General features: G+C 38.1%; 1 protein-coding gene across 1 annotated transcript in view; it reads right to left on the reverse strand.

Moving 5' to 3' along the window:
- Window positions 1–11,626, reverse strand: part of gpm6ab (glycoprotein M6Ab) — a 63,605-nt gene extending 51,979 nt beyond the window's left edge. Inside the window, exon 1 of the mRNA XM_048196710.1 lies at window positions 11,486–11,626. Coding sequence (XP_048052667.1) covers window positions 11,486–11,489 — 4 coding nt within the window. The 5' untranslated portion in view covers window positions 11,490–11,626. The remainder of the gene's footprint in view (window positions 1–11,485) is intronic.
- Window positions 11,627–15,945: the final 4,319 nt, after the last annotated feature.

Raw genomic sequence — 15,945 nt, forward strand, 5'->3', positions numbered from 1 at the left:
TATTTGCCACATGGCATTCCCATTATGCTGCATTCCAATGATGGATAGGTACTCTTCCATCACAGACACAAAAACACACACATAGTACGTTATGGATAGATTGTATTGGTTTTAAGTTCACATCCAATTCGAATAACTGTATGCTGATGATATTAAGAGGGTCTAAACATTTGATTATCTTACTTTCAATGAGTTCCTAAAAGGGCCCCCCCCCCCACCCCCAATGTTGGCAATGATATAGGCTATGAATTTGATTTGTATGAAAATGTAAAAAAAGAAAAAGAAAAAAGCCTGAAGGTCCCTGCCTGTCAGTAGAGAATAAGCACCAATGAACATACAAATAATCCACCAATTCCACAAAATGTAAGTTACAAAATTACCATGAGGTTTTGTTGGAACTTCAGAGCTTGTAAATGTAATTTTCTGTAACCAAACCTATAAAGGGGCTCTTACTGTTATGTTGCTGATCCAGCTGCTATGGTGTCTATAATAATAATTCCACTACTAATGGCCCAGACTGTGTACATCTGTCTTGATAATAAATTACCAAATGAGGTAGGTGATTTTGGTAGAGGTTAATGAGAGTCCAGTGTGAGACTCTCCCTACATGTGAAATGCTATTTCCATGCAGGAAAGAGACACAGCACACACAGCATATACAATGCCAGTGATTCTTGCAGGTTATGTACAAAACCTCTGACTGCTTTTTTTGTGAGAATGAACACATTGCAGTCTGATGTCACAGTAAAAATCCCAGAGACACTTCATTTCCAAGTGATATTGCCTACTATGACAGTTTATGATTCTCTAGGTAAGTCTACAGTTAATAAAAGGAAAGTAAATGAAGTCTTGAGTAATTATGACTGAGATTTTGACCTTGTACAAGAGGGAACCAGACTGTTACCGGAGTTATGAATAATGGAGTCGCTAATTTAACAAATTGTAAAAATCACCTGAGAGCACCATACCCTGACCTGAATACTGGGTGGACAGAGAAGTGTGTTTGTATAAAGTGAAAGTTTACATCAGGTCCATTAGTGCATCTAATTCTAAAGTCTCATATATGCTACATACAAAGGGGGCTTGGTGTAGTGGTTGATTGCAGTGCCCTATACGGTGCACTATTGGCTGTCAACCAATTTGTGTTGTTTTCCAAATTTAATTCCCTGTATAATGTATAGTGTAATAAAGTATGTAAAAGACTCAATTAGCAACATCTTTATTTCACACTACTTTTTTGATTCACTTTTTTATTTTGTCATTAATTTAAAATATTTGTACTGAAGTATAGCGAACCAAAATTATAAACAATTTTAAACTTATTCACATTGTACACTGAGAAAAATTGTACATTAAAGTCGGCATGAAACTGAAGTTTTCTTCACTACTGAGACGTACATTTGAGTGAAACAGCTTCTGGAATGAGAAAAAATTTAGGGCAGGATTTGATTTCGTTCATGGGATTTGATTGGATCGTAGGAAGTTGGGCATTGCTAACTAAATGGCAGTCAGTTGTGGAGGATATTTAGTCCCACACTCCGCTGAGACATATGTCATGAAGAGAACAGATGTCATTTGGAAGGGGAGGGGAGATTAACTTTTTGATTAAAGATTACGACGCCGTATGAATTTTAAAAAATATTGATGATGAATTTTGATTTCATGTTGACTTTAAGGAAATTATAATCTGTTGGATTATCCAAATTTGATCTCCTATAGGTAACATATCAGTAAAGTTATTCAACTTTATTACTGCTTTAGAGACAAATTATGATGTTATGCGCCTCATTAGTAGATCTGCCTACGGTTATATCTGTTCTCCGGATGCTGCTCATCTTTGATGGGAGTTACTGTTTAATTTATTCTTGTTGACAGCTGTTTTGGGCTTAGTTTATTCATTATGAATATAAAGCATATAAATATATTAAACATGACAAACAAACAACTGTGAACTAAAAGTATCATCATGTCATCCCTGAAACTACAAATCTTCAACAATCTTTATTCATTCCTTCCCCATATAGTCAATATACTGGAGTCCACTATAGTGAATAGTGAATGAGTGAATAAGTGGAAAATTTAAAATGCACAAAAAATCAGCTGGTTTCTATTTTATTTCTATTCTATCTACACTAAATTGCCAAACGTTTTGGGACGCCTGCCTTTTCATGCACCTTTTACACACTTTAATGACATCCCATTCTTAATCCGTAGGGTTTAATATGGAGTTGGCCCACCCTTTGCAGCTATAACAGCCTCAACTCTTCTGGGAAGGCTTTCCACAAGGTTGAGGAGAGTGTTTATGGGAATTTTCGACCATTCTTCTAGAATTGCATTTGTGAGGTCAGGCACTGATGTTGGCGAGAAGGCCTGGCTCACAGTCTCCGCTCTAATTCATCCCAAAGGTGTTCTATCGGGTTGAGGTCAGGACTCTGTGCAGGCCAGTTAAGTTCCTCCACACCAAACTCGCTCTTCCATGTCTTTATGGACCTTGCTTTGTGCACTGGTGCGCAGTCATGTTGGAATAGAAACTTTTCCCCAAACTGTTCCCACAAAGTTGGGAGCATGAAATTATCCAAAATGTCTTGGTATGCTGAAGGATTGTATGCATTAAGAGTTCCTTTCACTGGAACTAAGGGACCAAGCCCAACCCCTGAAAAACAACCTTACACCATAATCCCCCTCCACCAAACTTTACACTTGGGACAATGCAGTCAGGCAAGTACCGTTCTCCTGGCAACCACCAAACTCAGACTCGTCCATCGGATTGCTAGACAGAGAAGCGTGATTCGTCACTCCAGAGAACACGTCTCCACTGCTCTAGAGGTCCAGTGGCGGCGTGCTTTACACCACTGCATCCGACGCTTTGCATTGCACTTGGTGATGTGATACACAGCACCCCCATCAGGGTACAATCTTTGAACCTTTAGGTCCACATGGTCCTCCAAAAATGGTTTGGCAGTCCTTGGCAGTAATGTGCCCATTAAGTACAGTAGGGAATGCCATGATATTGCCGTCCAAACCATCACTGATCTACCCCTGTGCTTCACTCTGGGCAGCAACAGTCCGGGTGTTAAACCTCTTTGGGGCTTCTCCACACCGTAACTCCCATGAATGTGAGAAAGTCAGTCAAGGTGGACTCAGAGAACGATACATGTTTCACATTGTCCACAGCCCAAGATTTGCACTGATTGAAACCGACATTTGGCATTGCCACGAGTGACCAAAGATTTGGAAATAGCAGCTCGACTCTGTAGAGCTCCGGATGAACAGTTTTGGTGGAAATAGGAGAGTGGAGGTGCACATTTAATTCTGCAGTGATTTAAGTAACTGTGGTTTTATGGTTTTTTTGGGGGTTTTTTTGGATACCATTTTTTTTTTTGGATACATCTCTTTCAGACAGCTTCCTCTTGCATCTGAATTTACTCCTGTTGGATGTGGTTTGTGGTGGTAATACCCTGGATACCATAGCTCTCGATACACCACAAAGACTTGCTGTCCTGGTCACAGATGAGTCCTCTTTTGAACTCTGATATGTCTCCCATTATGTCGTGTGGATTGCAATATTTTATGTACAGCTGTGCTATTGCTCTACTAATTCAACCTTTACACTCTGCACTTAGATTGGCCACCAGGCCACGCATATATAGGTGTGAAACCTCCAAAACTATATAATCCCCAGTGTTTCAGTTTCATTGTCCAACCCCTGTAAATGTAAATGTTTTGAACACTATAAATTAGCCTTAGCGTATCACTTGCTTATCACTTGCTCCAGTTTTAACCTGTAACCATAGCAACAGACTGCTTCAGAGATCTGCACTTTCTAGAGAGAGAGAGAGAGAGAGAGAGGAGGAAATGCACACAAACAACGGAGGATCTGATTCCACCCCACAATATTATTTAGCTGCTACCGCAGATAAAAATCAATGTAGAACACAATAAACAGCTTAGGTGATGACATGATCTAGCCCTAGTGTCACATACTCTCTCAACTTTAGATTTATATTTTATTAAACTGCCAAGTACCACAGCACAAATGAATTCTATAAAGAATAGGTGGGCTTTGGGTGATACCATGCACAGATTGCATACCATGGCAATATTGCGCCAACTAGTAGAGATTTTGCTATGCCGTTTATACCAAGAAATATATATTTGTCCTATTATGCATGACAACTTTACATTATTAACACCAGAGAACACTGAAAGAACAGTAATGCAAAATTCAATCACATATCCCAAACAAGTCAAGAAGGACTTGTTAGTAATCAATGATTTTAGGTACAACATAAAGCAAAATGAAGTTGTTTATGGTGCCAAGCAACAATGAAACTAATACAGAATCTGTGTTAATATAGAACAGTTGTTCTCATCCAGGGGGCCTAAACAACTTCCAAGGGGGGCTCAAGATGACTTAAAATAAGGCAAAATATGCTAAAACAACTAAAAATCTCGTAGTATTTGGTTATTTTTATAATGGATATACATCTTTCTATGTCAAGCTCTAAAATATTGATGTTGAAAATAAAAAGGGAAAAATCAAATAAGACAAATTACCTTTCATTTCATTCAATGAAAGGGATATATATTAAGTTGTTAATTGACTTAAGCAGAAGTAAAAATTAATTTACCCTAATAATAACTATACCATGATCTTGTTGTAAAATTACTCATACCATGATATAAGATTTTGTTCAAACCAATTGCTCCTAGGTGGGCTGTAAAGAGCAAAAATAGGAATGGGTCAACAAAAGGATGCTTGTCCCCTCCATCTCTCTCTCACTTATCATGTTTGAACAGATCAGCCAGTGATCTGAAGATGACAGTAAATTATCCCATATGTTTTCTGGTGTTTACCATGTTGTTATCTACGGCTGACACTGCATCGATCTGAAAGACCGGAGTGATGCTGGTAAAAGGCATGTCATGTATAAATCACGCATGCACTGTCATAATGACATCATAAATCATGGCTTCTCTCAGTCAAAAAGCTGTAATGCTTCACTGACAGCACATGAAAATACACTTGCACTCACATTTCACATCAATGGTTAAGAATGGTTTCAAGAAAATGCTGATATAGCTGAATGTTTAAAAAGCATCTTCTTTCATAGCATAGGTCAAAGGGATTCTTGCAGAGCAGAACACAAATGTTCTTTACAGCACATTCAATTGCCAGTGTATCATCTAAGTCAATGTTTCTCAACCTTTCTGACCCCTGTTCTCCTACACAATATTTGGTCCACCAACTTATGCTAAGCATTACTTAATTAAGACAAAGCTGCTTGTTTGCATATTAAATTAACCACGATTCATTTTTTTTAAATTATCTCTTCTCCTCCTCGTGCTTGTAAAATGCCACATTCATGGTTCTCAGGCAGAGTAATTCCTTTCTAAATTCAGTCAAGCGAATCATATGTATCACACAAGATATTGGGAACATTAGAAAGGACAGATAACAAGTATGCCTGCGCTCATGGATCCTCTCTGCTTTAACATAAGCAATAGATTGAACTGTTGATTAAGAGATTGTATTAGTGTGATATCATCCCATTAAGAGGCTGGAAAGAAACACTCAAGCACTGTGTGATACAACTCCCTAGTGCAAAAAGTGAATGTGAACAGTCACATTCAATGCAAGTTGGAATGTAGTAATCTGAAAAAAGTTTCTAAATAAATAAAGACTTTTTTTGTCTGAAAGAAAGAAAGGGCAAAGACTGTAATTCATGGTAACTCGCTGACAAGGCTTGTGAAATGCTACAAAATGCTACTTATAAACCTAGCTATTGTGCTGAATTCCACCTACACACCGAGACAGGCAAGTCTATTAGAGCTAAGAAAGCAGCAAAGTGTGTGTGCATACTTGTACTTGTTTTGGCTATACTTGTGAGGACCAAATGTCCTCACTTATATTGTGAAATGCTTTCACAACCCACTAGCGAGGACATTGACTGGTCCTTAGTTTTATCTCAGCCAAAGAGGTTTTTATTTAAATCTAACGATGTGCACATGTTTTCTGTGATGGTTACGGTTAGGAGTAGGGGTTGGGTTAGGTGATAGAAAATATCATTGACTAAGTCAGCAATTAAAATATCAATTTACTAAGTCAGCAATTACATTTTTTTTACCAAAAATTAGAGAAAAAAAACACATTAAAGGCACCATTAAAGTAGTGCATTTGATATATGACTTCATTATATTCCTATTCTTTTGAAGTGATGTGATAATTTTATGTGATGAATAAAATGAAATTAAAGTTATTATCCGTAAATCTTGTTGTTTCTGCAGATCCATGAAGTTTGATGTCAATAGTCATATAGACTGCATTTATTTTAATTTATTTATTTATTTATTTATTTTTTTTGGGGGGGGGGGGGGTGATCTTTTGGAGCAATTCTTCAAAGAAGACTCTTCAAATTCTCCTTTTGCATTCCATGGGGAAAAAAAAAAAAAAAAAAAATATATATATATATATATATATATATATATATATACAGCATATATGACCAACAAGAGGGTGAGTAAATAATGACAGAATTCTCCTTTTTGAGTGAACAACCACTTTAAATCCTTCAATGTAAATTATGATATATAGTATAGATAAAGAATGAAATGGATAGATAGAATGAAATTGAAATGCACATATGATTCAAACATAACAGACTGTTCACCTGAAGACTGATTGAAACACAGATTCAAGATGTGAAGTTTTTGTTTTGGCATGTGCCGTTGTGTTTGTTACTTAACTGACCCTGAGCGTTGCTACAGTAGCTATTGTACTGAAAGGTCAGGTCGGTTGCGTCACATTGCATGGATTCCACAGGGTATTGAATAGAGCCCTGGTCACAATACAGTGGACTTGGCTACACCCAAAGCCTTTAAGATTAGAAATACCAAGTACTAGAAGAAACATGGAACAACAGGATACAATAAAAAGGAACAATACAATGGACTACACTGTGCACAGTTTCCTTTTAAAACAATCTTCATCTCATTGAAATTTGATTTATTCTGGCCATAGACTAAAGTCAGTAAGTAGACAAACTGAGCAAAGATGTCTGTATTTCCCATCAGCAGCTGATACTGCTCCAGGGTCTAGTTTCCACTAAAGGCTTGCATCACTAGACTGACATACTGTGAGAATTCACCGCAGGCCATGATATGTCTACTATTATTTTACTGGTTTAGACACAGTTGCATAAGTGTCTAAAGTTCTTAAAAAGACTTAAGTTCCCTACATTTTCCCTCGGGGATCAATAAATGTCGGTCTTTTTGTCTTATGTTCTCCTCAGAGGTGATGCTTTTTAAGACCATTCATTTTAGAAGATCTATGGCTATTAGGACACTATAAAAAAGCCAAATTCATTTGCAAGTCTGAGCTTATAGTCACCGGGCTATTTAATAAAATTTTATCAAACACAAATCCAAATTTTGTTATTCCTGGTCTGGGATCATGGAATTTAAATACTGCTCAGGGACACAGAAAATCCAGAGCTTCCTCTTAAACTACCAGTGGGTGGATTTCAAGGGGAAGGTTCTTACTGCACTACAGAAATCACTCAATGCCTCAGCATCCACTGCGGTGATTGCATGAGCCAGCAGATTTGTTTTCAACCAAAATAAATCAAAACCTCAGTCTCAGAAGAGGGAATGAAAACATGGAAATGTGAGGGTGGCTCAAACCTAACTGAACTCCCATCTCTTCTGAAAACTGTTTATTATTCCTTTGGAAATATTAAACGGTCTCAGAAGAGGACAGAAGAGGAAGGAAAATATGTAGGATACAAGCCAGTTTTCACAGATTTGGCCAGCTTTGAGGATATATTGTCTGTTTTTTAAATTTTCTCTTTGTCATTCCATACAGGAAATAGAGGAAGAAAGGGCAACCACATCCACACAGTCACTTCTTCCATTATAGGGAACAAAAACGATAACAATGATTAACTACAATATATATTAGCGTAACTACATTAGGACAATGACGTCACGTTTATTGCACACTTCTGCAGTTACATTATAGCACATGCTTTAAAGGCAGATTGATTTTGATTAAATCGCAATGCTTTAACATTTATTAGCTGAAAAAAAAAATGCTCTGAAAGTGATTCTAATGACACCATTCCTCTATGTCATTGTAGTTATAATTGCTCGTAAGATCATTTTTATTGTTATCATTCTTGATGTTAACGGGCCTTTAAGCAGCACTAGTAAACAGAATGCCAGCTGAGTGAATACATTGTGCCAGCCGGGTTAAATTATGCACATAAATCAGCAATTTCTGTTTGTTTTCAGCAAAACTTTGTTCCTATTAATTGGGTCAATGTACATAAATTAGTGTAAAAAAAAAAAAAAAAAGAAAGAAAGGAAAAAAAGGAAAAAAAAAAGATTAGAAATAGCTTTTAAAATCTAGTTTAAAACACATGTGCCAAAATCTTTTAAAAAGTACTCTTTGTATTCATGTTGATTTATATGGTATAAAAAAAAACTTTAATACCATTGTCAAGAAAAGTTTAAATGTAAGGAATAATACATTTTCCTTACACCTTGAATATATCTTAATATTAATTAAAACAAGTTTTTAAAACATTTTTCAATGTATATATATATATATATATATATATATATATATATATATATATATATATATATATTTAAATATGAATTATTTCTGAATTATTAATTCATAAATATCATTAAAGGGTTAGTTCACCCAAAAATGAAAATTCTGTCATTAATTACTCACCCTCGTGCCGTTTTACACCCGTAAGACCTTCGTTGATCTTCGGCGCATTATGAATCAGTGTATCGAATCATGATTCAGGGGTGCGTTTCCCGAAGCGAACTATGGTCGCAAGTTCGGTTGTTACCAATAGAGTTCAATGGGACTTACGACCATGGTTCACCAACGATGCTTTCGGGAAACTCACCCCAGATCGTGTGTCAAACCGCCAAACTGCTGAAATCACGTGACTCTGGCGCTCCAAACAGGTGATTCGACACGCTGATTCATAATGCTCCAAAGCTTCCGGAAGCAATGTTTTGAAATTGGCCATCACTAAATAATTCGTTATTTTGTTTTTTTTTTAGCACACCAAAAATATTCTTGTCGCTTTATAATATTAATATTGAACCACTGTACACACATGAACTGATTTAAATATGTTTTTAGTACCTTTATGGATCTTGAGCGAGGAAATGTCATTGCTTTCTATGCAGGCCTCACGGAGCCATCGGATTTCAACTAAAATATCTTAATTTGTGTTCCAAAGATTAACGAAGGTCTTATGGGTGTGGAACGGCATGAGCGAGAGTAATAATGGACAGAATTTACATTTTTGGGTGAACTAACCCTTTAAGTTCTCTTAACAAACAGCCATAAGTGTCTATAATAGATCATTTTGATTTGGTGGACAAATGTTTTCAAATATTAATTAGTAAGCAGTGAAGCATTTTTTGGTAAAATAAGAGCTATTAATAATAGACAATAAACTTAAGATTTTCATTTCATTCTTAAATAAGGCTCGTTTTCATATGATGTCAGTAATAATCAAAAATGTAAATTATATATATATATATATATATATATATATATATATATATATATATATATATATATATATATATATATATTTATTTTTTTTTTTTTTTTTTTTAAATTTAATATATTTAATTTATTTAAGTCATTGTATCTATATGAATTGTGTTTTTGAATAATTGTATTCGCCCACTACAAGCACAGCACTGTTTCAATGATTCAACACAGCAATTGAACAGCTGTGTCACGCAGACAATATACGTTCACAACATATTGAGCTCCCTCTTCATTACCATATGGCAAAAACACAGGCTCTCGGTTTCCGCTACTACCTCCTTTTAACAGATATCGGTGTGGCAGTGGCACACGTTGCACTTATACCCTGACACAAAGACACATACACACGCCAAAGGCACTGGCTGACCTTTCAACTGGACATCTGTAACAGGACATGTCTGCGGCCTAGGAGACAGCATTCCAGCTTTAAGTCCCTGAACCCCATAAACCCAAACCCATGTTCTGCTCATTAGACCAACTGACAACCAGTGAAAGGAGAGTGAGAACAGGGTGGTGGGAGGGGAGGGCAGTCTCACAAAAACAGAGGCGCTTGTCAGAATTATCAAAGGACCCCACACAAGATGAGAATGTTTGGAGGCGGCTAACAGAGAGACATAATGTGGCTATTTATCCCTCATGTGACTCCGTGCATATATTAGAGAGAACACAGAGGGGACAGGCCATCAGCAGACACCATGAATGAGAGCTTCAACAAAGTCGGTCTTTCTTCAGCACAAACGAGTGTTGTCATTTTTCATAATCCAACTATAACTGGTAAACAGAGCATGGAGTGAAAGCCTCAGAACAGCAGTGCTTTTCAAATGCCAAGACCCATATCTAAAACACATAATAAGAACAAAATGTTTTGTGCCTAGAAAGAATCTATTCAATTTGTGCTCTGAAGCAGGTCTAACAGTTTTAAAGGAGCTGTGATTGATTCTGTAGCAGGTGGTCAGTACTGCTGCACATTACAAACAAGGTGCATTTGATTAGTGAGGAAACTTTCCGCACATCTATTTTCACTTGTTCCGTAGCTGATGTGGCAGTTTCCTGTATTTTTGATGAGCTTTCCTGACAATAATACATCTTTTCCTGTCGTGTTTGCATAGCTTTGATAATAATAATAGTAATTATAAACAGGATGTGGGGAAACATCTTGTTTAGGTCAATTTGTGTCTGGTCACTGATAAAGAGCTGAGAACACTAGTCTGTCAACTATTTGAAAGTAGTTTATAATATGTTGCTGTAAACTCAATGTCTGAATGACATTTGGTTTTCCTTATCTGCACCAGGTACAATCACCATAATCTCTTTATGAGTTTAGGCAATTTACCAGTCTACTTAAATCGGTATCAATAGAGAAAGGCATTTTTGATTAAACATACTACATGCTTATATACAAACTGAAAGGGAGACAAACTTAATATCTTTTTTAAAAATGCTTCATCTGTTTCCTCTTCTTAAAAGTAATATCAGTAAGTAATACTGACTACAACCTCTTATGTTGCTTCAACCATATATGACTTTTACTACAGAGCACAACAAGAGACCTTACAGAATGACAGTCACCATTTCCTTTCAATGTATGAAGAAAAGATGCAATGGAAGTGTACAGTGACTGACTGAGACTGACATTTTCCCATTTTGTGATAGAAAGTTGGAACAACATGAACTTAAGTAAATTCTAACAAACATTACATTGTTTCAGTGATCTTTTACTTTAATATATTTAAGCTTACTTTGTGAATGAAACACACTAGGCTACGCTCTTTCTCTTAGTAAATAGAAACTTGTTGAATCAAAACAGTTGCATTTTACACACCTCAGTTCGCCTCAGCGACTTTTTGAAGTCGTCTTCTCGATCTTAGTTAAAACGACAAAGCAATGACTTACCCATGTTTTAGACTAAGAGCTCGACACCGTTGGAAAAGTCCAGTTCAAGAGTTAGACACTGAGAGAGCTGGTAGCGCGACCGTCAGTATAATAATGAGATGACATCACAATCACAAACGGGCGGGGGAAAACTTATCAATGGCAAATTGTTTGAGAAATTTCATGAACATAAAATCAATTTTAGCAAGTAGGTCTAAAAGCAAATTTAAAAGAAAAAAAAATTGTTTAATATATTTTAAATATATTATGTAGCCTATATTTTATTAGTGAGATCGCTCTAGTCTCATATATAAGTATATAACAATTATATATACACTAATTATAATGTATAATTACTTATAATAAATTTGATTTTGCTGCTGGACTATATGGTATAAAGGACAACACCTGAAAAAACAAAACAAAAAAACTCATATTTAAGGAAAGTTTATTTTTAATTCTGTATTAAAGTTTTTTTTTTTTTTTTCTTTTTTTCTGTAGGACATATCGTTCCATATTATTTTTCCTTTCCGCAACATGCTTAAAGGTGCTGTATGTAAGTTTTTGACTGTACTAAAGCATAAAAATACCATAATATGTTTGCAGATGTTTAGGGAACATGCGAGTTCATGATTGTTTCTCTGAAAACCAATGCTACAGTTATTTTACTTTGAAATGTGCATTCCGTGTAGGAATGTCTGTTTTTGTTTTGGTCTGTGCAAGACCGCACGTTGCCAATTTACCCAATAGTATTTCGCCACCCCGGGTTGCCAGTCGTAGGAAAACACATGCAGCGAATTGCAGCCATGGAAGCCAGTGAACAAACTGGGTCAGAGATCGCTGATTCTACCCGACCTAAAAAGCCTCACCATCCATCTAAAAATCTCTATGAACGGGGGCATATTAAAACGCGATATCAACTCATCATAAATCAACTAATCATCTTACAGTGTGTAAGTCTCTTCACCTTCCAATGTCAACTGAGCTTGCTCCTGTTGCGTGTCCTCAAACTGGCAACCCGCATCACCATCAAGTCTAATGCCGCGTTCCAGGCAATCCGTAACCCGTGTTTTTCCAACCTTCTACCCGTGAAAGTGCACTGGAACGGCAGTCAAATCCGTGAGTTCCCACCCGTGAACTCGTACTAGATCAATGTACTCCCAGTTATGGGTTCTGACGTCACATAGCCCGCAAAACAACAATGGCAGCCTCTACGGATGCGGTGTTTATGGAAGTGCACGGTAAAATAAAAGGTATAACAGCTTCTCTTGCCTTACGCGCTGTTTTCCTCCTCTGTTTCCTTCAAATAAGCAAGGAGTAAGCACCTTTGGCGATAGAAATAATTGTTAATAAGCATAAGCCCCGTACGGTCCGCCATGTTGGTTTGTTTACACTTTTACGCAGTTTGGCATGACTTTCCTGGAACGCTACAAAGTCGTGAGTCATGATTTGAAGTCGTGACTTACGAGCTCAAAAACCTGCCTGGAACGCAGCATTAGGAGGAGGGGGCGGGGCAAACAATATTGTGAATTTGGACTGCAGTGCCCATTTCAACCACTAGCTTCTTACATACCACACCTTTAAAGGTAGGGTAGGCAATTTTCCAATCCCACCCTCCCTTCAGAGCGTCTCCGAAGCCATGCCTTCAAAACACATGAATGCATACAGCAGAGTTTGCAGTCAAGAGACGAGAGATGCCGTTAAACTACCTCATGTCTCAAAGCACATAGCATTACAATAATAATGAACATAACTTAAAGAGCAATAATCTGTACCACCTGATTACTGCAGATTTATTTCAGTGTTTATAGTGTTGCCACTGAAATGCATAAATACCGGTCACAAACTTCTCCGTGTATAATATCACAGGTTTCCATCTCTTCCAAATTACAGTTATGGAGTGAACGCAGCATAAGTTCATTGTTTTGGTTCAGGAGGAACTGTAAAAGCTGGCTGCTGTTTCAGTTGTGGTGCTCGGTGACTGATGTCTGTCTAAAGCCCAAAGTATACTTCGGCAATCCACATCTGTGCAGATGTCCGCATGCAGCCCAATTATAGAGGCCGTGTGGACGGTCCGCATACAGCAGCGTATATGCGTGTGACTTGAGCACTTGAAAACAAAATTCACTAGGTCGAGGGTCTCTGATGGAGCCGAAGGTGGAAGCAGCCAAGGCGGAGCTGACAGGTTGACGGGCTGAGGTGGAGAGAAGGGATCAGAGGCCGGAGGCCAAGCCACAGGATCCTCTCACTCAGGCGAGTGTGGTGGTTGTACAACCTACGGCTTCAACGTCACAGCAAGGCGTTCCCTGGGAAGGTTAAGGACTGCAGGCATCCAACAGGAGCTGGAGGACTGGCTGTGTTTTGCGGTGAAGGTGACAGAGGTAAGCTTGATGTGATCAATTATGGTCATTCCAATTCCCAACAGGTCAATGAAACAGTCTCAGTGCCGTTTTGAAACAGCGATGATTCAGAACCTACAGATAATAACAGGTGGGATAGAGTGGGAGGCAGTACCTCTGTGACCGTGTCCAAATCTATTAGCCAGTCCTCATTGTCCAATTCCATCAGAATTTCCTGGCTCACCCCGGTCAGATTCACTGTGGGGCAACCGGCTCTGGGGCGATGATTGGCGCTGTCCCTTCCTCTTCAGGCTCTGGCTCACTTATTGCGGTGGGCGGTCGCTCTCCGTCTGTGGGGGGCTCCAGTGAATTCTCCTTGGTCAAGGGTGGCGGTGGGCTGGGCTGGGCTCTGGGTCTGGTTGTGCCCGGGATCAGGGACAGACGCTCTTCAGACACTTTATGAAGGCCTCCTCTCCAGTCAAGTCCTGAGTTGTCTGGGAGCTCTGGTAGTTGGCCCCAATCCAGAACAGCGATTTGAGGGTCTGGTTCAAAAAAATGAACACCCTTTTGGGCAATCACAGCAAATTCTGCTGCATAATCCATTTCAGGTCCAGTCTTCTGTTAGCAGGGGTTTCAGACAGACAGATGACATGAAGATGATGATGATTCAAAACAGAGTTTAATAAAAATCCACACAGTAATCCATAGAAGGTTCATTACTGAGGCAGCAAACACAAATAAGACCGGACCAACACTGAGTGAAGGTGAGAAACTAATGCTGGCTTCACGTGCTATCAGAAATGTGATAATTCCCACTTCTAAAGTGGTGATTACGAGCTCATCACATTCAAGTTTCGAAATGGGAGGGCGTTCATGTGCAGTTTTTACCTAGGAAACTCATATGGCATGAAGACAGCACACAATACACATGGTGATGAACTAAATGATGAACAGCTGTGATGAAGATTAGTGTCCATGGAAATTGATGAGCGGCTGGAAACTCAAACAAAGGAACACGTGATTAATGAAAACAAACTAAAAGTCCATGAAAATGAAACTAACAAACACAATTGACTATATTGTAACAGTGAGGTAGATTCACTTTTCTTTTTTTTTTCTTTTTTTTTTGTGGTCATTGTTGCCCCAACAGGATTACATTCTCTTGTCGATGAAATATATAAAGCTGAGCATAACTTTAAAAAAATATTTCCATGACATTTCTATGATTTTATTATTTTTCCAGGTTATAATTCCGGTTTTTCCATGGCTGTGGGAAGCCGGTGTCCTAATTTTATACGCCTTAGCCTACATGTTAAGTACAGTGTTATTCGTTTGTTTTATTCGACAAAATCTGCTTCTTATTCATTGCATCCTATTTACACCGAACACACCCTTCTGTTATGTGCAATGGCTCACAAAATGATATTAATAAGGTTAGCAGTTCCCTCTGCTGGTAGATAACAGGAGTTGCACTTGAATTTGTTATAAATGACTGAACTGAATAGACCAAATATCATCTTTATCGTCTTTTTAGTTACAATAATTGATGCCCTTTATACGCGGTCACAAGCAGATACAATATGTATCTAAACCCGTAATGGTTTATTAAATTTGCCAGTGTGTTGTGCAGCAAGCGACAACATGCATGGGGTGAAAGTCTGCTAATGAAACTGAATCTCTGTGTGAAAAGGCTGGTACATTAATAATGCATCATGTTCTCTTGCACGGCCCTCACAGACGAATATGTCAGCCGCAAGCGGTTTCACTGAACGGTTGTCATATTTTACAAAATTCCTTTGTTTTTTAGACAATTGTGTGACTAACCGTTTGGACTACAAATACAAGAACGCATGGGCACCTTGAGCACCTCCCCGAGTGAAGATTACATGGATCATCTATGATTTGCTTTGATTGATTAATCAAATGTCCAATCAGCGTTCAAAAACAAGGACAGTGTGTGACGTCAGTTTAAAATTGCCCAATCGTCGCAATGACTCGGAAGCAGCGTTAACAAACGACATGAACCGAGTGTTTCTCCGTCAGCGATACACCTAATCTCAGCACCAGGTCGCTGTCCACTGACATCGAGAGAGGTAAGCGAGCTTCATGCTCACATGTTCCACTCCTGTTTTCAACGCAATA

The sequence above is a fragment of the Megalobrama amblycephala genome, linkage group LG7 (assembly GCF_018812025.1).
Source record: "Megalobrama amblycephala isolate DHTTF-2021 linkage group LG7, ASM1881202v1, whole genome shotgun sequence".
NCBI lineage: Eukaryota > Metazoa > Chordata > Actinopteri > Cypriniformes > Xenocyprididae > Megalobrama > Megalobrama amblycephala.